Raw genomic sequence first — 21,751 nt, forward strand, 5'->3', positions numbered from 1 at the left:
TCGTCTCACGAGGCGTTCATTTTTGTCGATATACGTGGCCTGAGTTTCGCAAGAAAAGCGAATAATTGTTTTCTTCGTCGGATTTTCGGGGAAAACACTGCGAAAAATCAGTGAAAAGCGAAAATTTTGTCAGTTTAGTTGCTATTGTGCACGAATCCATTGAAGGTTTGTGCAAATAGCTGCCTGTTTGTGAGGAAAATCGATTGAAATTCACACCCAATCACTTAAGGGGAGAAATTTTCATCGGAAATGACGACTTACGAAGAGTTTATTCAGCAAAATGAGGATCGCGATGGCGTTCGTTTCACCTGGAATGTTTGGCCCTCGAGTCGAATTGATGCAACGCGCATGGTTGTGCCTCTCGGATGTCTTTATCAACCCGTCAAGGAACGTTTAGACTTGCCTCCTATCATGTACGATCCCGTTTTGTGTACACGCAGCACTTGTCGAGCAATTTTGAATCCGATGTGTCAAGTTGATTATCGGGCTAAATTGTGGGTTTGCAATTTTTGCTTCCAACGGAATCCGGTAAGTTGAATTTTCTTCGCGAAAATCTAAAAAAATAAAAATTTCATCAAAAATTATAAAGAAATGTTCTGAAATCTATTTTAAATTAGCAAATCTCATAGTCAAAAAATTATCAAACAATTTATTTAACGTTTAAAAATTGTTAAAATTTATGAAAATAGTATTTCAAAGCATTTTTTTATTTTTCATTTTTTAAATTTTAGTTTAAAAAAAAATATTTTATTTTAAAATTAAATAATTTTTAAATTAAATATAGGATTTTTTTATTTTTAACATTTAAAAAAAAAAATTTTAAATTTTTTTGAATTTATTATTTATGGAATTTTTTTCAAAATTTTTGAAGAGAAAAAAAATATTTTTTTACTATAAAAAAATTAAATAATTAATTAATATTAAACATTAATTAAATTAATCTATTTTTTTGAAAAAAATTTTTTTTTTGCTAATTTTTTTAAATATTATTTTTCAAGCTATTTTAAGATTTTAATATTATTGAATTTTTTTTCTATGAATTTTTTTTTTGAGAAAAAATTTAAATTAATATTGAGAATTTTTAAAATTTGAGAATTTTACAATTTTGATAATTTTTAAAAATAAAAAATTTTCTTCTCTAAAAATAATTTTTATAAAATTATTGAATTTATTTTAAAAATTTTTTTAACAATTATTTTTCATAAGGTAATTTTTTTTTCTTTTAAATTTTTTAAATTTTTAATTTTAATTTGGAGATTATTTTTGATTTTCATTAATTTTTTAACATTTTTTTTTAGTTTCCTCCGCAATACGCTGCCATTTCCGAACAACAACAACCTGCTGAACTAATTCCGGGATTTAGTACAATCGAATATACCATCACACGAGCTCCGTGTTTGCCTCCCGTTTTTCTCTTCGTCGTCGATACTTGCATGGATGACGAAGAATTGGGCGCCTTGAAGGATTCGCTTCAAATGTCTTTGAGCCTCTTGCCGCCGACAGCTTTAGTTGGTCTTATTACGTTCGGAAAAATGGTTCAAGTGCACGAACTCGGAACGGAAGGATGTTCTAAAAGCTATGTGTTTCGAGGCACAAAAGATTTGACAGCGAAGCAAATTCAAGAAATGCTCGGAATTGGCAGAGCTCCGGCAGGGCCTCAAAATCCGCAGCAGCAGCAACAACAAGGGCAACAACGAACTCCGGGAGTTCCGCCTGCGAATCGTTTCTTGCAACCCTTGAACAAATGCGATATGGCTCTAACGGATATGCTCGGGGAATTGCAACGCGATCCATGGCCCGTCAAACAAGGAAATCGTTCGTTACGAAGTACAGGCGCCGCATTGTCAATCGCTGTTGGCTTGCTGGAATGCACTTATCCGAATACGGGAGCAAGAATTATGCTTTTCGTTGGAGGTCCATGCTCTCAGGGACCCGGACAAGTTGTTGACGACGAACTTAAACATCCCATTCGATCGCATCATGACATCACGAAAGACAATGCGAAATACATGAAGAAGGCAATTAAGCATTATGATGCCTTGGCACTTCGTACAGCTGCGAATGGGCATTGTATCGACATTTATTCGTGCGCGTTGGATCAAACGGGGTTGTTGGAGATGAAACAATGCGTGAATTCAACAGGAGGTCATATGGTAATGGGAGATTCCTTTAATTCGTCGCTTTTTAAGCAGACTTATCAACGTGTTTTTGCGCTCGATGGACGAGGCGATCTCAAAATGGCTTTTAATGCAACGCTCGAAGTCAAATGTTCGCGTGAATTGAAGATCGAAGGAGGAATTGGATCGTGTGTTTCGTTGAATATGAAAAATGCTTCGGTTTCTGACACGGAAATCGGCATGGGAAATACAGTTCAATGGAAATTGTGTGCTCTTACGCCAAACACAAATATGGCATTCTTCTTTGAGGTAGCAAATCAACATGCAGCTCCGATTCCGCAAGGAGGACGAGGATGTTTGCAGTTTATTACGCAATATCAACATCCGAGTGGGCAACGAAGGATTCGTGTTACTACAGTTGCGAGAAAGTAAGTTGACAAATTTTTGAAAATTTTTAATTTTTTTACAAATTATAAAAAATTTCTTAAAAAATTATTTTTTTTTTATTTTTTAATTCACAATTTAAAAAATTCAATAATGAAAAAAATTAATATAAAAAATTTACGAATCTCAAAAAATGTTAAAAAAATTAAATTTCATGAAAAATTCTTGAAAACCAAAATTTTTCGAAATATTTCTTTTTTTTTACAATTTCTTATAACAAAATTTTAAAAATATAATTTTTTTTTTAAATTTTACGAATCTCAAACTATTTTTTAATTTCAAAAAAATTCAATTTTTTTAATAGAGCTCAAATTTTTTTTTGAAATTTATTTTTTTTTAAGAAATAAGATAAAAAAATAATTTTCAAGTTGAAAAAAAAAACATAAAATAAATTTAAAAAATTAATTAAAAAAAAAATAATCTACAAATCTCGAAATAAAAATTATGAAAATTTTAAAAACAGTTGAAAAAATACATAAAAACTCATAAAATTTTAATAACCTTAACAGAGAAAAAATTTAAAATAATAAAAAATAAATAAATAAATTTTTTAAAAATTTTTATTAGGTACTTTCATTTTTTATTTTTTAAAAATTAAAAATAAATAATTTTTAAATTGAAAAAAATTAATAAAAAAAAATTTTAAAAATTAATTTAAAAAAATAACTTCAAGAAAAACTAAAATACCAAAGAGATTATTGAAATTTTATATTTTAATTAAGTTAATTAAATCAATTATTTAATTAAAAAAAGATTAAAAATATTTTAAAAATTGAAAAATATAATAAAAAAAAAAATTTAAATAATTTAATTTAAAAAAATTGAAAAATTTAATTAATTTTACTTTTTTTCTCTTTAGTTGGGCAGATGCAACAACAAATCTCCATCATATAAGTGCCGGATTCGATCAAGAAGCAGCTGCTGTATTAATGGCTCGCATGGTTGTTTATCGCGCTGAAACTGACGATGGACCCGATACCCTTCGTTGGGTCGATAGACAATTGATTCGTCTCGTAAGTTAATTTTTTCATTAAAAATTTCTCATAAAAAAAAATTATTTTTTCTTTTTAGTGTCAAAAATTCGGCGAATACACGAAAGACGACCCAAACAGCTTCCGTTTGGCAGAGAATTTCAGCTTGTACCCGCAATTCATGTATCATTTGCGTCGTTCGCATTTCTTGCAAGTCTTCAACAATTCGCCCGACGAAACAACGTTCTATCGTCACATGTTGATGCGCGAAGATTTGACCCAATCCTTGATCATGATTCAACCAATTCTCTACAGTTACTCATTCAATGGGCCTCCAGAGCCCGTTTTGCTCGATACGAGCTCCATTCAACCCGATCGTATTTTACTTATGGACACATTTTTCCAAATTTTAATTTTCCACGGCGAAACGATCGCGCAATGGCGTGCCTTGAAGTATCAAGATATGCCCGAATACGAGAATTTCAAGCAGTTATTGCAGGCTCCGGTTGACGATGCGCAAGAAATTTTGCAAACGCGTTTCCCCATGCCACGTTACATCGATACGGAACAGGGAGGATCACAAGCGCGTTTCTTGTTGTCGAAAGTAAATCCATCGCAGACACATAACAACATGTACGCCTATGGACAGGTATGGAAATTTCTCTTGAGAAAAGCATTTTTGCATGTTTTTGATTGTTTTTATTAATTTTTAATCATTTATTTTTGATTTTTTTGCATTTTAATTGACTCACATGTTTGTTGTTGTTGTTGTAACACTTAAAACTCGATCAATGCAGTCTTCAATGCCCGTTCCATATGCTGCGGTAGTGTTTTTGTTTTGATTTTTTTTTATCATTTCACACTCATTCCATTCACATTCATCTTAATTTACCCGCACAATTCACATTTTTACACATTTAGTCATCACACATTGCATCTTGACGTGATTTCAAGTTCTCAAAATTGATTAAAAATGAAACTTGAAGTCACTTTATCATAGAAATTTCTCAAAAATTCGTAAATTATTAATAAATTTCTTTCAAATTTAGGATGGCGGAGCTCCCGTATTGACTGACGACGTCTCATTGCAAGTTTTCATGGAACATTTGAAGAAATTGGCTGTCTCTTCGACCTCCTAAATGCATGATTTGACAAAAAAAAAAAACGGGGTGACGGAATGTTGATGAGAACTCGAGCGAAAGGCGATTGCTTGTTTTATCGTTGCAATTTATAAAAATCTAAAAAATTTAAAAATTATTCAATAAAAGTCGAGAATTTTGTCCAATTCTTCAATAATCTATATTGTCTAGTTTTTTTTTATAATTTTATCTTATGTACAATACAATAAAAGCAGATAATTTACAATTTTTTTTTAACTTTTAACAGTTTTTTTTTGGGAATGTGCTTGCACTGTTTTTATACATATCGTTAGATTTGTTCCAATTATGTGCTTTTTAAGGTCATAGAATAATTTTGAGTGTTCAAAAATTTGTAAAGGCGAAATTTTATAAAAAAAAAATTTTTTTTTGAAATTTTTGAAAAAAAAAAAATTTTTAAAAATTAAAAAAAAATTGTATGAAATTTTTAAAATTTTCTTGATCATATCGTTAACAATTTTTTGAAAAAAAAAAATTGAAATTTGAAAAAAAATTTTTTTTTAAATTTTTAAAATTTTTTTTGATACATATCGTTTAAAATTTTTTGAAAACAAATTTAAAAAAAAATTTATGAAATTTTTGAAAAAAAAAAAAAATTTTTTTTGAAATTTTTAGAATTTTCTTGATACCTACATATCGTTAAAAATAAAAAAAAAAAAATTTGAAAGAAAAAAAATTTTTAAAAGTAATTTTTTTTTTAATTCTTGAAAATTTCAAACTTTTGAACAGTCAAAAATATTCCATAAACTCACTTGTTAAGAATTTTTTTTTCGTTCGAATTCGATTTGAATTCGTTTAAAATGTTAAATTAAAGGCCTTCGCGACGTAAAATACTTAAAAGTTACAAGTTAAGAGGGGTCTATCTGGCTTCTAAATGCGCATTCATTCGCCAAAACACCATTGATGACCCGCAAGCCAACCCTAGTTCAAGAAACGAATCGACATTTTCCGCTCAACATCGGTTCGCTCAAGTGCCGCACAAAAATCGTCAAATGCAATTTTGCCGTTTCCGCTGCGATCTGCCTCCAAAATTGTCCGTTCCGCAATACTAATTAGCTGATCTTCGGCAATATTCGCTCCAACCATCATATGAAGGATATTCAGCAATTCGTCGCGCGAAATGCTGTCGTCATCATCCAAATCGTACATCTTGAAGGCAAAACGGAGTTTCTCCTCGCGACTATTCATGCGATTTTCCTTGCCATGCTTGATGGGCCGGAACAGCGAAAGGACCTTCATGAATTGACGGAAATTGACGCGATCATCGTTGCTGTCGGCAAAGAAGGCATGCACAATGCGATCACATAACGGATTAATTGCCAACTCGGGAATCCGGAGAAAATCCTCGCGAGACAACGTTCCGCAGTCATTTTTATCCAAAGCCGTGAAACGCGAATACAATCGCTCAATTTGGTTCGGCGTAACTGTGTTAAGAGAAAATATCGAAGAAAAAAGATAAGATAAGCGAAAAATTGCTCTACTTGTGTAAGAGATATCACGTGAAATGCACTTCTACGACGTAAATTCGATACAATGACCCTGAATCCCAAGTCCAAAAATCAATTTTTCATAAAATTTCAATTTTTCACATGAAAAATCGTCACAAAATCAATAAAATCCATACGTGAATAATTAAAAAAGTGTGCATTTCACGCGTTTTGTGCAATAAAATCTGTAAAATGTCCTTCAACGAAAGCCAAAATGACATTCAGAATTTCGAGAAATATCTTACATCCGCTTTCTTCTTGGATTTGGGCGATTTCCTCCTTTCGTAACAACAAAGAGCTCTTGTTTCCCATGTTTTTGATGTGTTTTGTACGCGTGGAACTTTTCCGTGAATTAAAAAAATAGAATTTTTATGAAAAAATTCTCCTCACTGTTTATCTTTCGAACCAAAATACTGAATAGGGATGTTAAAAGTGATTATTTTTGAACGAATATTCGAATATAATTTGAATATTTTTAAATTTTATTTGAAAAAATGTATTAAAAATTAAAAATTTTAATTAAAATATAAAGTTTAGAGAAAAAATTTAATTTTTTATTAAAAATTTTTATAAAAACTATTAAAAAATTGATTTTTTCAATGAAATTTTATTAAAAATGCATTTGGCATCCCTAAATTTTTGCACAATTTCGTACTCCTCAAATAATTTTCAACTAAAATTTAAAGTAATTTTTAAAAATTTTCAATATTTTAACCTTAAAATGTTCATTAAAGATAAAATTTCAGTATTTTTTGTCAAATTTTCTTCAAATTTCTCGTAATTTAGCGGCTTTTTTGTGTTGTAAGTCTCCGACCAACTGAAATCCATTTCGAATTTTGATGAGGAGTAATAAAAAGTAAAATTCATAAAATTTCATACGTCTCGCTACAGTATTTCGTCGAAAACAACTCACGATTCGAGTTTTTATTCGAGCAAATGCCGCGAGACGAATAAAACTGATAACGCGATTCGCCTTTACGGTAATTCAACACAAAGCTCGAAGCGTCATGTAAATTTTAAATGGTCAAAAAATCGTGAATTAAATAGAAAACAATACAAAACCGCGACTAAAATAGTGCTTAAACCCGGGATATTTTGTATTAGATGTAGATTATCCATAGTTCGTGCGTTAAGTGTTAATATTTATTAATAAAAATGACAACAAATATGTATCGGGTCGGAGGTGAGATTTTTGATTTTTTTTCTTCTAGCAGCTATCACCCCGTCGTCGTCGTTGTCGTCGTCGTATGTAGCTCTGTGTACTCTGCTCCTCCATACAACACTTCCCAATTTTTTTTTTGCGTTTTTTTCCGTGAATTGACTTTGCGATGCGCTTTTGGAGGTTTCGCCGCAAAAGTCAAAAAAGCCCGAAAATAGGAATTCGGAGCATGTGAATGAGAGAGACGACGAACAAGTTACGCCAATGTTCCGACAGCAACTTCGTATCGCGTATCGGTGCATAGTGTTTGGGTTTTCGATGTTACAAACACAATTTTCTCGAGTGTTTTGCTGTGCCGGCTTGCGGTTCGAGAAAAATGCCCAATTTTCACCGAAAAATTAACTGAACATGCTAATGAGAAAACAATAGGGCAAGTACCTCGTTAACGACGTTTCATTATTTAAACATATACAATTCATGTATGTGATACAAATATATGTAACAAACATCGTCGTCGTCGTCGTCGACGTTGAAAATCGTGTAGCGAGCAGCGACTTGCATGTACACGAAAAAAGATCCGTACATCGGCTATAAATGTAGCGAAGAAAGAAGAAAACTGTACATAAAATGTGTAATAAAATGGAAATTATTTAGATTAACCAAAAAAATCGAAAAAATTCGGAACAAAACATTGCAATTGTTCCGCGGGACCTTTTATCGCCCACACTCGAGATAATCCCTTAACCGCGTGAAAATCAAAAAACAAAAAATAATTATTGCCAAATACTTTTTTTTTGTTTTATATTTCACGAAAAAAAAGTCAGTCAGCGTACATTCGTACATTTTATATATTACGACGTTGTTTTGTTGTTTCTTTCCTCTCCATCCATGTACTCTAAATACATTTTATATTTATATAGATATGTACACTTGTAATTTTCTATTCACTGTTGTTCGCCATATTATCAAAAATATCACCATTATTAGTGTGATGTGTTGCCTGCTTGCCTCTCGCTACACTTGAGTACATTACAGGTGAGGAGACTACATTGCTGCTCCTCATCGTCATCATCATCATGGATGGATGGAAGTACGATAGTACGATTCGGAAACGCACAAACTAACAAAAAAAAAAACTAACGATTAACCGGTTGTTTGTCTTTTTTTTCAATCGTTCATTTTTTTTTATTAGACAGAGTATTGGCTTGCTAAATGATTCTAAATAACTCATTGAACGATGTTTTGACCCACAAAGAGAGACTTGTGAAGATGGAAAGTGATAATTTTAGCACCAATTTGACGAATTTCTTTAATTATTATTGCCTTTTTTTCACCTGAGACAGAATTTTTGAAAAAAAATGTGAAGAAATTTTTTGCGGTTTTGCGAGAAAAATTATCAATTTTGCTATATTTGATTTATATTTAAAAAAAATTAGTTAAATTTTTATTCATTTAATTAATTTTTTGAATTGAATTAAAATTTAATTATTAATTTAATAAAATTAATTAAAATTGTCAATTAATTTTTATATGAAATTAACATTAATTTACATTATTTTTTTTAATTTATTAAAATTAATTATTCAAGCTCATATTTTTTTTTGTAATGCAAAACAAAAATTATTAAACAGATAACTAAATATTGAGCTTAAATAATTCATTTTAATAAATTTATAAAAAAATAATTTTAATTTAATTTAAATAATTTCATATAAAAATTAATTGATAATTATAATAAAATAATATATAAATAATTAATAAAATTTTAATTAAAAAATAAAAAAAAATTAATTAAATAAATTTTTAATTTAACAATATTTTTATAACAATTTTTTTAGACAAAAATCATGCAAATTTATAAGAAAAATATTTTTTGAAATTATTTTTGAATTTAATTTTCAACATAATGTGTTTAATTTATCGTCAAAAAGGTTTTTATAACTGAAAAAAATCAATTTTTTAAGATTTTATTAACAAAACTTGAAAATTTGATATCAGTAGAAGTTGAAAAAGATGAAAAATTATTGCTTTGAAACTTATTTTTAAGATAATTTTTATTAAAATAATTTTTTCCTTATCTTTGTATCAAAAAAGTTTCTTTTTTTAATATAATGTTGAATTTGTTCAATACATATATCGATTTTTTTTGAGAAATGATTTTTTTATCATCTCTAAAATTTCAATACAAATAAAAAAAGAAATATACAAACAAAAAAGGTTTTAAATATCTCAAGAAAATTTTTATTTTTTTTTAATCAAAAAAGAAATATTTCTTAATGTTGACAATAATTTTTATTTTTTTTTTATTAAAGGAAATTTTAAATAATTTTTTTTCGTGAAAAAAAAAATAATTTTTTGACTTTTTATGAAAATTTATTTTTTTTTATTTTTGGAAAATTTCCTCATAAAATATTTTTATAAAAAAAAACTAAAACGAGAGGTCGTCTACACTCGCATTATGTAATTTTTCAAGCAATTAACTAGTTTTGAGTGCGTGAAGATTACAGCGTATAATGAACAACAAATACACTAAAACGCTAACAGAAAAAAGCTAACAGATAATTATAAATAAATAGTTCGATAGCAGCAGAGAGAAGCTGAGATGTTAACGTTGCAACTTTTTTGTTTCATGAATTCACTTGCGACGACGACGACAACGACGAAAACGACACAATTGTATGTTGCGAGAATGGATGTGTGCTGTTTGCTTGCCACACATGTACATGTTTGTTTTGTATATGACGAAGAATATTTTGGTTATTTAATCAATAATTGGTTGAATTTATAAATAGTATAAGAAAAAATATATTTAACGCAACCCTCTTTTTTTCTGTATTTTGCACCGAATACGAGGTGTATGCACTTTGGGACATAAACAAACAAACAATACACGAAAAAAAAATGCTTGGCATGAATTAATTAGTAATTTTTTGATTTTTTGTTTCTTTTCAGACTATGTCTACTTTGAGACTTCGTCGACGTCTCCTTTCCAGATACGACGCATCGAGGAACTAAATAAAACTCCATCGGGAAATGTAGAGGCAAAGGTGTTGTGTTTTTATAGGAGAAGAGATTTGCCTAATCCACTTGTTCAATTAGCTGACAAGCATCAACGTGAGTTAAAATGGTTTTTTTTCCTTGATTCTCTCATTTATTTATTCTTTCCGTGGGCTAAGATGAGAGGATAATCCGGTTGTTTTGACAATTTACAATAAATAATGAGTCTCCGGCATTGAAAGATGTTGGAAGAAATGATAATGAAATGGAGATAATAGAAAAGTTTCCATGAGATTTGGATTAGAAATGTTCAGAATTGTATAATTGACAACAAAAAAATGTATCAATTATCTGAATTTGTGAACTTGGAAATTAATTTCGTGCAAAAATCAAAAAGAGAGAGAATTTTTCATAAGTTTTGAGGTTTAATTACTCAAAAATTATAAAACTTTTTCTATTTTTTAAAATTTTCTTTTATTTCTTTAAAAAATTGAAACTAATTATCTAAACATTCATGTTAAATAATTTGAATTTTTTTTCGATTTTAGATGAAATACAAATAATAGAGTTTTGCAAGTAATTAAAATTATAAAATAATAATTAAAAACATTATTTGTTAAAAAATCTTCTATTTTTCTTCAAAATTTTTTAGATTTTTATCTTATTTCTTTAAAAAATTGAAACTTTTAATCGATCAGTAGAACATCAATTGAAGATTTTAAACATAAAATCATAAAATATTAATTTAAAAAGTAATTTTTTTACAAAAGTCGTCTATTTTTCTTCAAAATTGATACTTTTAGAAAAATTTGAGCTTTATTAAATTGAATTTATCAAAAATTTATTGTACAAATAGCTTTTTTTGAATGAAATTCTTCCAATATTTAAACTTTTGAGGAAAATTTGATCATTTTTAATTGAAATTAAAAAATAAACATAAAATTTCATAATCCTTAAATATCAATAGATAAAATTTTATCAAAAAAAAAAATTGCAAATATTTTCAAAAAATCTTTTTATGTTTTATGTCATGTCAACTGTAACGCAAATCGCATCATCAAACTGGGCCAAAAAAGCAGAACTTCTGAACTCCGAGAATTTATTGTATTTTGTTTGATTGAAAAGATGTTTTTGTATGCCGGCGAACGTTGTTCAATGACTTTTTACCCCAAAAAAAACACGTAACTGCCAAGGACTCTTGCCTGTTGTGCGTTTGAGAATAAAAGATAAAGATAAAAAGCTGATCATAAACTTTTGATATTTAAAAATTTTAAACTTTAATTTTAATTTTTAATTAAAGTTCAATAAAATCAAGAAATTTAGATAAATTTTTGTTTTTAACGAAAAAAAATATTTTTTTTTAAAAATTACTGTTAAAAAAAGAACAAAAATATGAATGTCATTTCATACAACGTATCAATTTCCCTTTTTAATATAATTTGAAACAACAACATATTTATAATTGAACCGCTCATCTAAACGCTTTTCCATGGTTACCATTGCGGCAATTAATTAACTGCTCAACAAACCGCTTAAAAATCCCTTAATTCAGAGCTTTTTCGAAATTGACCTGATTTCTCTGAAAAATTCGCCCAAAGAAAGGACTTGACCAACATTTTTTTCCTGCCGAACGAAATCAACATGTAAAATTTTAATAACAAAGAAAATCAACGGGAGTTTTTTTTTATTTTTTCGTCGTCGTTTTGTAGGATGAGTGATATTATTGTTGTGTATTGTATTGAGATAGTGATACGCGCTCCTCCGTGTGTACATGGGATGCAGTAATAGGTTATTTTATCTTGCATGAATGTAGAGTTATTTCAAACCACCCTAATAATACTTTTCTAACCATTTTTACCGCCCAAAAATATTCTATTCCCCATTCCCTCCGCCGTACACAAACACACAGATTCGTACGTTGTTGTTGTTGTTTTGTTGCCTTTGAAGCTGAAACTGCTGCTGCTGCTGAAGCTGATGCCATTTACTATCCGGAGCGTACACACGGGCGCGCTGTATAACGCGCAACTCGCCTGATATATGTACAAAATATATTTTGTTTTGTATTCCTCCTGATATGTAGAGGCCCGTCGTCGTGTGTATGGGGGATAAATGCAAAAATTGTACCGTCGACGAGGACGACGTCTTTCTGTACGAAGCACCCGCGCGCTTTGTGTCTATATGTATCGCATCGGAGGAAAGTTTGTGAGTGTAATTCAGTCATTCACAGGGAGGATGTGTACCGAACACGGAGCGATGGTGTTTTTCATTTTACTTTAATAAGAGAGAAAACACACATTTTTGTGCATGCATTTCGAATGTACAGTGAGACACGACAATTGTGGTAGAATGATGCGCGATCGTGTTTAGTTAGAGTACTTCAAAAACATTTCTAGGCATTTACGTTACCTCGCCATATACGAATTTTGTGGGATGATGCGTGTGGGATGAGGAGTATATTGTTTCCACGTTATCTCTCATCCCACTTATGTGTGTTTCTGTTTTCCTTATGTAGTACATGATTCCCCAAAAAAATCCGAAAACTTTTTCAAAAACAAACCGGAAATCCTCGTGAATGACCTTCAACAAGTACTCGAGGATCCTTGAATTCCCGAAAAACCTAAAATTCATGTTTTTGGCATTATTTTATTATCAGCTGCAAGGTTCGACTAAAATTTGACTAAAATGCACAAGCGCACTATATTTCACTTTACATCTAATGTTGCACAAACTTTTGTCTTATTCGCTTATGGTTGTATTGATATTTATCCTCCGCCATGTATTTTCGCCCCGTACATGAGCATTATATACATAAATGAATGAATTTCGCGAAAAAATGTAAAATCTAATTTTTTGATGATTTTTTTTTTATTTTAGTTGCTCAAACAGATGATTCGCCTGCCGCATTAAAACTGAAGAAAATGTGGTTGAAAACACCGGTTAGTGAAGAACAAGCAGCACAAGCGGTATTAGATCCTGGACTCGGTAAGAATTTACATGAATTGACTGAATTTGAGTTTTTTGACGAATATGTTATGTTGATTGTATTGAGTAGATCAATGTTAATTTTAGAACGAAATCGATGTACCTCGAAAGAATACTTATGCAAAGACTGAAAATTATGAGAATTTTTAATGCTAAGGACCAAAAATCTTGAATTTATGCTTTAGATTTAGGCTCATCTAAATGAATGAATGAATGAATGAAATGTGTTAAATATTTAACCCAAACTGAATTTTTCTTCAAAAAAAAAAATTTTTTATGTTAATGGCTTTAAAAATTACTTATTTCGCTTTAAATTTATAATTTTTTTAATTTAATTATTTTAATTTTATTAATTTAATATTTTTAATATAAATTAATTAATTAAATTAAATTAATTAATAATTTTTTATTAATTAATTATTTTTAATTTAATTTAATTTTTTCATATTGATGTCTTTGAAAATTGCAAATTTTTTGATTTAAATTAATAGATTGCTCTCCTTATTTTAAGTTAAAAAGAAAAAAAAAATATTTTTTTATATAAATTTTTTAAAAAGCGAATTTTTAACACGATATTTAAAAATATTTTTGAAAAATAATGACTTTAAAAAAATTAAAAAAAAAACCATTTTTCAAAACCATCAAAAAATCTCGTGCCATTTATTTTTCGATGAAATGCTGAAATCGGGTGATGTAAATTTTTTTTTTAGAAAAAAGAAAACTTTTTCTAAAAGTATTACTTTTAGTCAAGAAAAAAACTTCCAATTAGTTTAAAAGTAGTTCACAATTAGCTTAAAACAACATTTCACAAAAAATAAAAACAAAAACAAGGGAAGCTCATTCAATTTCCTTCTTGTGTTAAAATATCGATTTTCGTCATTCGCAACACAAATCCTTGTGACACTTGTTTCCCCATAACAAGCAGCAAGAAGTAAGAAAAAAAACAAAACATATCTATTTATTGTCAGTAAATGTGCAAAGAACAAGACGAAGAGCATAAGAAGAAGGATGAAGAATTGCATTGTGAACAAATCAAACGAAGGGAAAGTCCAAACAACATGAAATATTTCAAATAACAACATCCGAATAATCATTTTCTGTGTCCCCGTTTTCTCTCTATTTGTGTGTGTGTGTGTGTGTATTTTGGGTGCAAGGTGAAAATATCGAGGGTGTGAGTCGATATGAAAATCCAAATGCAATCCCCAAAAATAGTCGAGCGAGTACAGGCACTATTCTATTCACTTTATTAGAAAAAGTACACATATTGAACGTTCGCATCATGCGTAGTCATGCAAAATATCCAACAACTATTGCTGATTCTGAAATTATATGTTTCACCTAATAGTAGAGTTCTAAGCTACTTCTTATATTGTGCGATGCGAGTCGTCGAGGTACATATTATATTTTGGTTCAATGTATATTTTAATGGGACTTGCTCAGTGTTTCGTGTTGTGTGTTTTGCAGGGACGGATTTCGCGGCAATTTTTTAAAAGGCATCTTCTGAAGTAATTTGACGAAAGATATTTCAATTATGTTTTGAGCAAATTTTTGGAAAAAAAATTTTTACACAAAATTATGACAATTTTTATTAATTTAGAGCTTGAATATTATCAAATAGGCTTTCAAAATGAAAATTACGTATTTTTTACGTAATTTTTACGTATTTTTTATTTTTCAATTTTTAAGCTTATGAACCTTCAGAAAGACATCCAAAGCACTTTTGTATGATTTTTGATCAGTTTCAAGCTTAAAAATTATCAAATGGGCTTTCAAAATGAAAATTACGTATTTTTTACGTATTTTTTATTTTTCAAATTTTAAGCTTGTGAACCATCCAAAAGACATCCAAAGTAGTTTTCAATAATTTTTGATGAATTTTAAGCTTAAAGAAAAAAAAAAAAATAAAACTTTTAAAAAATTTATAAAAAAAAAATTTCGAGCCCTTTTAGTTTCCATCCCTGTAGGTGTGTGTGTGCATTTCATTTAAACAAAGAGAATCGACATATAACAGGGAAATGTTTTGCAACGTTATATTTTGCGTGTGTACCTATCTCCGTACTATATGTCGGCATTTTGTTTGTCAAATATTGTTTTGGACACGTACTTTGCCAATAAAGTATTCATTATTAATATATATTCACTGATTAATTTTCCGTGGCATGCAATTTCCATCAAAGTTCTTCGTAACACAGTTTGAAAAAATGTTAGAAAAATCAATTTTTCACCCAAAAATTGTAAAATTGTCTTTCTTATAATTTTTTTTCGAAAAAACTAACAACATGAATGACCTCTTATTAATTTTACATGCAATTTTTAACGAGAAAAGACGCAAATACAGAGATACATCAATAATATACAGGAACAGGTCACGAAGTAGTTCAAGAAACAAACAGCAGAAAAAGAAAGAAAGAAACTTCTGTGCGAGTTGTACCTGAAAGTTGAATGGAAAAATTTGACAAACCTCGAAAAGTGTAATTTTTTGTGCTGTCTGTACATTTCCTGTAGTGTCATAGAGCGAAAATGTTACAAAGATGTGTGCGGAGAGTATTTGAAATTTATTTTATTAAAATTATAACATGAGAGAATGAGGGACGTGAACGTGTATTGAATAGCAGCGGACAACGACGACGACGACGATGATATATAAATATAGAAGGGGTGGCAATGTACACACAAAAAATTTAATATATGGGTTTTATGGTAGCCTAAAATTTTCTGTGTATGTACAAAAATAAGTGAGCAAGGGATAAAGTTTTGTTTATTAGTTAAAGTAAAGGAATTCGATATTAACTTTTTTTTTGTCTTTTTTTTTCTTCTCGATTTCGACAGTTGCTTTGGAGGAAGAACGCAACAGTCCCAACAATAATTCAACGGGTGACCAAAAAGGTATCGACGCTCTAAGTACGAAGCAACGTCATCAGATGAAGCATCGCGAACTCTTTCTGTCACGTCAATTGGAAACGTTGCCCGCCACACACATCCGCGGAAAGTGTTCCGTCACGCTGCTGAACGAGGAGGAATCGTTACTTAGTTATTTAAATAAAGACGTGAGTTGTAGTGTATTTTTCTTTCTTCTCTAAAAAAAATAATTTTCCAAACACCGAAAAAAAAATCTTCGAATGTGTTTTAACGATTTTCTCATCCCACATTTTTTTTGTCGCTTTGCAGGATACATTTTTCTACTGTCTCGTGTTTGATCCGACGCAAAAGACGCTTCTTGCGGACAAAGGTGAAATTCGCGTGGGCAGCAGGTACCAATCCGACATTCAAGCGTTGTTAAAGGAAGGCGAATCCGATGAACGGGAACTAAGTCAGATGGAAACGCTTACATGGACTCCGCATCACTCGCTTACCGACAGAAAAATCGATCAGTTTCTCGTTGTATCAAGATCCGTTGGTACATTTGCTCGTGCCCTTGATTGCAGTAGCTCCGTAAAACAACCGTCCCTTCATATGTCGGCAGCTGCTGCGAGTCGAGATATCACACTCGTAAGTTTTTCCCTGAAAATTTCATGAAAAAATTTAAAATTTAAAAAAAAATAATATTTTAATGATTTTCACAATTTATTTCGTTTCATTTTTAAACATTTTCATATTTTTATTTTTTTATTTTAAAATTTTTCCCAAATTTTCTTATTTTTGATTAATAATTACATCGAATTTTTAAAAAATTAAATAAAGTAAAATAAACATAATAAAGAAAAAAAATCGATTTAAAATAATTTAAATTATTCAAGAAAATTCGAAAAATTTATAATTTTTTTAAAAATAAAAAAATTTCGCAAAAATATTAAAATATAAAAAAATTATGAAAAAAATATGAAAATGTTTAAAATTGAAATGAAATGAATTTTGAAAATCATTTTAAAAAACATAAATAATTTATTGTTTCGAAAAAATTCGAAAAATTTATGAAAATTTGACAAAACGTAAAAAAATTATTTTTAAAAATATGAAAAAAAATTATTTTTTTTTAAATTTTAACTTTTTAACAAAAATCAAAATTTAAAAATTATTTTTTTTTTTAGTTTCACGCAATGGATACCCTGCACAAACACAACTATTCAATTGAAGATGCAATGTGTTCGTTAGTCGCATCGAGCGGACCTGTTTTATGTCGCGACGAGATGGAAGAATGGAGTGCATCTGAAGCTAATTTGTTCGAAGATGCGCTCGAAAAGTACGGAAAGGATTTCAATGATATCCGAAACGACTTTGTGAGTAAAAATCTTATCCATGCGAAGTTTTTGTGTGAATTCAAGACATGAAATTTACGAATTTTTTCCGTTATTTTTTTTAGTTACCGTGGAAAACGCTCAAAAGTATTGTAGAATATTACTACATGTGGAAGACAACGGATCGTTATGTGCAACAAAAACGTGTCAAAGCTGTAGAAGCTGAATCGAAACTCAAGCAGGTCTACATTCCCAACTACACGAAACAGAGTCCCGCGTTAATAACGAACAACAAAAGTATTTTAAATGGCACGTCGAATGGCAATGGTGATATTACGTCTTTGGGCAGCGGAAAATCATGCGAATCGTGCGCAACGACATCGTCTCAAGCGGTAAATTTTGATTTTTTCACATTTTCAAGGAAAATTTTTTAAAATTTTCATATATTTCGATTTTTAGTGGTATACATGGGGTCCATCAAACTTGAATTGTCGCCTCTGTCAAACGTGTTGGAATTATTGGAAACGCTACGGAGGCCTTAAAGTTGCTTCTCGCTTGGCAGACAACACCGCGGAATCTGGCGCTGCGGATCCAATTAAAAAACGTGATGTTAGCAGTGATATTGACGACGAACGATTGAATTCTGTCAGTCACAGACCTCATCGGTGAGTTTTTTCTTCAAAAATTTTCAAAAAAATGCACTTTTGATTGATTGATCGCACGTAAATTTTTTTTTTGCTTCAAAATTATGATTTTTTTGATTTTAAAAATTTTTAAGTTGCCCAATTTGCGTGAACGAAAAATATCAATCAAGTGCAGATTTGAAAAAACATTTTGCTAACGTTCACGGTATCGCAATTAACAGATCCGGATCTCCGAGACCCATAATGAAGACTCGAACAGCATTTTATTTACGTACAAATTCAACGACGCGACTGTCACGTCAATTGTGCAGGCATTTGATTCGATCGAAAAAAGCGGCGCGACAACCATCGTATGCCGTCAATTTGGTAGCTGTCAAAACAGAATGTAAGAATTTTTTTTATTTTTTTAAAAAATTTTTTCTAATTTTTTTTTAAATTTTAGTTGCACAAGCAATTGCCAACAAAACTCCCGCCGAACTCAAGGCGTTGTTAGTTACAAAGTATAAAAATCGCGGAAGCGTAACGAAAATCGCCGACAAACTCGGAAATCCGGGATCAACAGTTGCTGAATGGCTAATTCTCACACCAAAAGACAAAATGCCGAAGCCCGAAGTCATGATGTTCCCAAAACCTCCAAAAGCTCCGGATGGAAGTCTCATTTACGATCGCATCCCGAACAAAGTTCCTGATGTGCCCGAACGCGTACCAATTAATGCAGCGCAACATCAGGCGCCGTCACTCAAGAAACGTCATTACGAAGAGATCAATGGAATTGACAGTAACAGTAAGTTTTTTTCTTAAAAAAATTTTTTTTTTATAAAAAATTTTACAAAATTTTTTTTCATTAAAAATTTTACATTTTTTTTTTCACTCAGATCCTCAACAACCACCAATGAAACGTCCTAACAAGGATCCAATGCCCTCACACAGACCAACGCCCGAACAGTATGCTGCAATAATGGCACAATACGCAGCTGCTGGACAACCTCTTCCGAGACATCATGTAAGAAATTTCTAAAAAATTCAATTTTTTGGATGAAAAATTATTTTTTTTTTAATTTTAGCTCAATGGAAAACCTAAAATAGCACAAATGGCGAGAACGGGCTCAGGACGAAAGCAAGTGATAAGCTGGATGGATGCGCCTGATGACGTATATTTTAGGTGTACAGAAAAAAGCAGGTAAGTTTTCCTTTTTGATAATTTTTCGTGAAAATTCAATTTTAATTGGTTCGAAAAAAAAAATAAAAAAAAAAAATTTAAAAATTTTTTTTTAAAAATAAAAAAATAAATTTTTTAAATTCTTTCAAAATGAAAATTTAGAAAAATTTAAAATTTTTACAAAAATATGAAAACATATAAAAATTTGAAAAAAAATTATTAAAATTTTTAAAATAAATTGGAGTGAATTGTGAAAACTAAAAAAAATAAAAAATTATTTATTTTAAGAAAATTCAAAAATTTTATGAAAATATGAAAAAAGATAAAAATTTGAAAAAAAAAATATTTAAAAAGAAAAAATGTATTGTGAAAATTAAAAAAAAAATTTTTTGAAGGAAATTCGAAAAAATTTTAAAAGTAAAGCAAAAATATGAAAATATTTGAAAATTAAAAAAAAATAATTATGAAAACTTTTAAAAGTTAAATAAAATATATTTATGAAAGTTTGATAAAAATATGAAAACATGAAAAAAAAAAATAATTTTAAATAAATTTTTATAAAATAAAAAAAATTTTTTAAAAATTTGACAGAAAAATAAAAAAAATATTTTTAAAAAAATAAAATTAAAATCATAAAAAAACACTTTTTAATGAATTTCTTTTAACTTCTCTTTTACAGAAAAGCTCGTCGAACCCTACCCATCACGGATTTAAGGAAAGCCGCTCGCAAACCATGGCGAACTCTCAACAGCCAAGCATTGAGTTTGATGCACAGTGCTTTATCCATCAACCTTCCGGGCACCGGCACATCAATTACGCCCGGCAGTGCGCCAACGATCACAACTAAAACGCCTATTAACAGTAGCGGAGACTTACAGGTTCTGATTTTAGACTGACCTCGGGAAACTCAGCCGCATCCCTACACAATGGAGGCGTTGCTTAACTCATAAAAAAACAAGAAATTGATAAAAAAAAAAATGAATGTAAATATTTATTGCGTGCGGGATTTGATTAGAAAAAGAAAAAAAACTACAAAAAATTAACAATATTTTAACAACTATACATGTAAAAAGTGAGAGACAGACCAATGAAGAAGAACGTGAATCTTTTTTGAGTAACGTAATTTTAAGAGTTGTAAAAATAATTAATATTAAAATAATTGAGTATACTTTTTAAACATAAATAAGACTTTTTAATTAATAATAATTTTCAAATCTAGTTTTAAATTAAACTTAGAAAAAAAAAATACAAAAAAATAGTAAAATATTTAACCATTTTTGCTATATAAGAAAATTAGAGAAGAAAAACTTTCAGCTGCTGCTTAAATATTTGCTAAACATAAAGAAAAAAAAATAAATCGAAGCATGTTTAATTCAACTTTTACACACATAGACGTTCATTCAATTAATGCATGTCGATTTTTCATTCAAACGAAGAAAATAAAAATATAAAAAAAATCAAAAAAATAAATAAAAAATAGAAGATGGAAAAAAGTAAATGTTTAATTAAAATAAAACTTTGTAGCTGCTCAAGATTTGTGTATTTCTATATTTTTCGTGAAAAAATGTCTCCCCCGTTTACAAAAAAAGAAATGTTAAAGAAATTCATTACAACGAAAATTTTCTTTTAATCCCTTTGTTTGTTGAAAAAATTTAGACAAAAATTAAAAAAAAAATAATGGCAATAAAAGTCGCAATTGTTTTATATTTTCTCCGATATTAAATAAATATGAACCATTTAAAGCATCATATGTGAAAAAAAAACTAAAAAGAAGACAACTTTTAAACTAAAAAAAATTAATAAAAAAATAAATGTAATATATTAAAAAAAATATTATATTGGACGTAATTTACGTAAAAAAATATTAATTTATAAAAAAGATGCAAAATGTTCTAGAATATATTATAAAAAATTAAATAAATAAAGTTGTAAATTATTTGAAACGTGAGATAGCAACATCTTGTAAAACAAACACACAATTTCAATGGAGAACAATTCTGTGCTAAAAAAAATAATATTAAAAAAATTTCATTAATGGAATATTCTCTTGAGTTTTTCTCCCCCGCGATTTTTTGTACCTTTAGTTATATTTATACAAAATATATGATTAATTAATTAAATATTAAAAAAAAACAAATCTATTGCCTTCATGATTTATCTTATAAACAAATATATTATTACGATTAATTTAATTATTATTATTATTAATTAATACAATTTATTTTTTAGTTCTTTAGCTCTATATAAATATTTTTAGTTAAGTGTTTTTTTTCCTTTCAATTTTTTTCTTTGAACGCAAATTAAAAAATATAAATATCTTGTTGTCATGTTACACATTTCGATGAGATGCGAAACTAGAATCTTTGTAAAAAAATGAATGGTTTAAAAAAACATGAAATGGCTCCAATCAAATGATAAATAAACAAAAATAAAAAATGTGTAAGATGAAAAAACTATTA

General features: G+C 29.1%; 3 protein-coding genes across 4 annotated transcripts; 2 read left to right on the plus strand and 1 right to left on the minus strand.

Annotated features, from left to right (window-relative positions):
- The first annotated feature begins 22 nt into the window (after positions 1–22).
- LOC134835653 (protein transport protein Sec23A) lies at positions 23–4,769 on the plus strand. Of its 2 annotated transcripts, XM_063850570.1 has the most exons (6): positions 24–528; positions 1,299–2,545; positions 3,421–3,574; positions 3,633–4,181; positions 4,330–4,356; positions 4,582–4,769. In XM_063850570.1, the coding sequence occupies exons 1-6, from the start codon at positions 250–252 to the stop codon at positions 4,669–4,671; spliced, it is 2,346 nt and encodes a 781-aa protein (XP_063706640.1). In that variant the 5' UTR covers positions 24–249; the 3' UTR covers positions 4,672–4,769. The 2 variants fall into 2 exon arrangements, with proteins under 2 accessions (XP_063706641.1, XP_063706640.1); XM_063850571.1 differs by lacking the exon at positions 4,330–4,356 and having other exon boundaries at positions 23–528.
- Positions 4,770–4,852: 83 nt separating this feature from the next.
- LOC134835655 (calcineurin B homologous protein 1) lies at positions 4,853–6,591 on the minus strand. The gene is made up of 2 exons (XM_063850573.1): positions 6,422–6,591; positions 4,853–6,113 (listed from the first exon to the last, which is right to left on the minus strand). Exons 1-2 carry the CDS (start codon positions 6,486–6,488, stop codon positions 5,611–5,613), a joined length of 570 nt encoding a protein of 189 aa, XP_063706643.1. The 5' UTR covers positions 6,489–6,591; the 3' UTR covers positions 4,853–5,610.
- Positions 6,592–7,180: 589 nt separating this feature from the next.
- LOC134835761 (metastasis-associated protein MTA3) lies at positions 7,181–20,823 on the plus strand. The gene is made up of 13 exons (XM_063850706.1): positions 7,181–7,359; positions 10,288–10,449; positions 13,207–13,314; positions 16,144–16,361; positions 16,483–16,803; positions 17,343–17,531; positions 17,615–17,881; positions 17,949–18,154; positions 18,355–18,518; positions 18,576–18,917; positions 19,009–19,136; positions 19,198–19,313; positions 19,972–20,823. The coding sequence occupies exons 1-13, from the start codon at positions 7,332–7,334 to the stop codon at positions 20,186–20,188; spliced, it is 2,466 nt and encodes an 821-aa protein (XP_063706776.1). The 5' UTR covers positions 7,181–7,331; the 3' UTR covers positions 20,189–20,823.
- The last annotated feature ends 928 nt before the right edge of the window (positions 20,824–21,751 follow it).

This window comes from Culicoides brevitarsis, chromosome 3 (genome assembly GCF_036172545.1).
Source record: "Culicoides brevitarsis isolate CSIRO-B50_1 chromosome 3, AGI_CSIRO_Cbre_v1, whole genome shotgun sequence".
NCBI lineage: Eukaryota > Metazoa > Arthropoda > Insecta > Diptera > Ceratopogonidae > Culicoides > Culicoides brevitarsis.

What these genes read in the sequence shown, in the direction of transcription:
- LOC134835761 (XM_063850706.1), top strand. Translation starts at nt 7,332, where the DNA reads ATGACAACAAATATGTATCGGGTCGGAG. An exon ending in AAATATGTATCGGGTCGGAG is followed by an intron (nt 7,360 to 10,287) that starts GTGAGATTTTTG and finishes GTTTCTTTTCAG; the next exon opens with ACTATGTCTACTTTGAGACT. An exon ending in ATTAGCTGACAAGCATCAAC is followed by an intron (nt 10,450 to 13,206) that starts GTGAGTTAAAAT and finishes TTTTTATTTTAG; the next exon opens with TTGCTCAAACAGATGATTCG.
- LOC134835655 (XM_063850573.1), bottom strand. Translation starts at nt 6,488, where the DNA reads ATGGGAAACAAGAGCTCTTTGTTGTTACGAAAGGAGGAAATCGCCCAA. An exon ending in AATCCAAGAAGAAAGCGGAT is followed by an intron (nt 6,114 to 6,421) that starts GTAAGATATTTC and finishes CTCTTAACACAG; the next exon opens with TTACGCCGAACCAAATTGAG.
- LOC134835653 (XM_063850570.1), top strand. Translation starts at nt 250, where the DNA reads ATGACGACTTACGAAGAGTTTATTCAGCAAAATGAGGATCGCGATGGC. An exon ending in GTTACTACAGTTGCGAGAAA is followed by an intron (nt 2,546 to 3,420) that starts GTAAGTTGACAA and finishes TTTTCTCTTTAG; the next exon opens with TTGGGCAGATGCAACAACAA. An exon ending in TGCCCGTTCCATATGCTGCG is followed by an intron (nt 4,357 to 4,581) that starts GTAGTGTTTTTG and finishes TTTCAAATTTAG; the next exon opens with GATGGCGGAGCTCCCGTATT.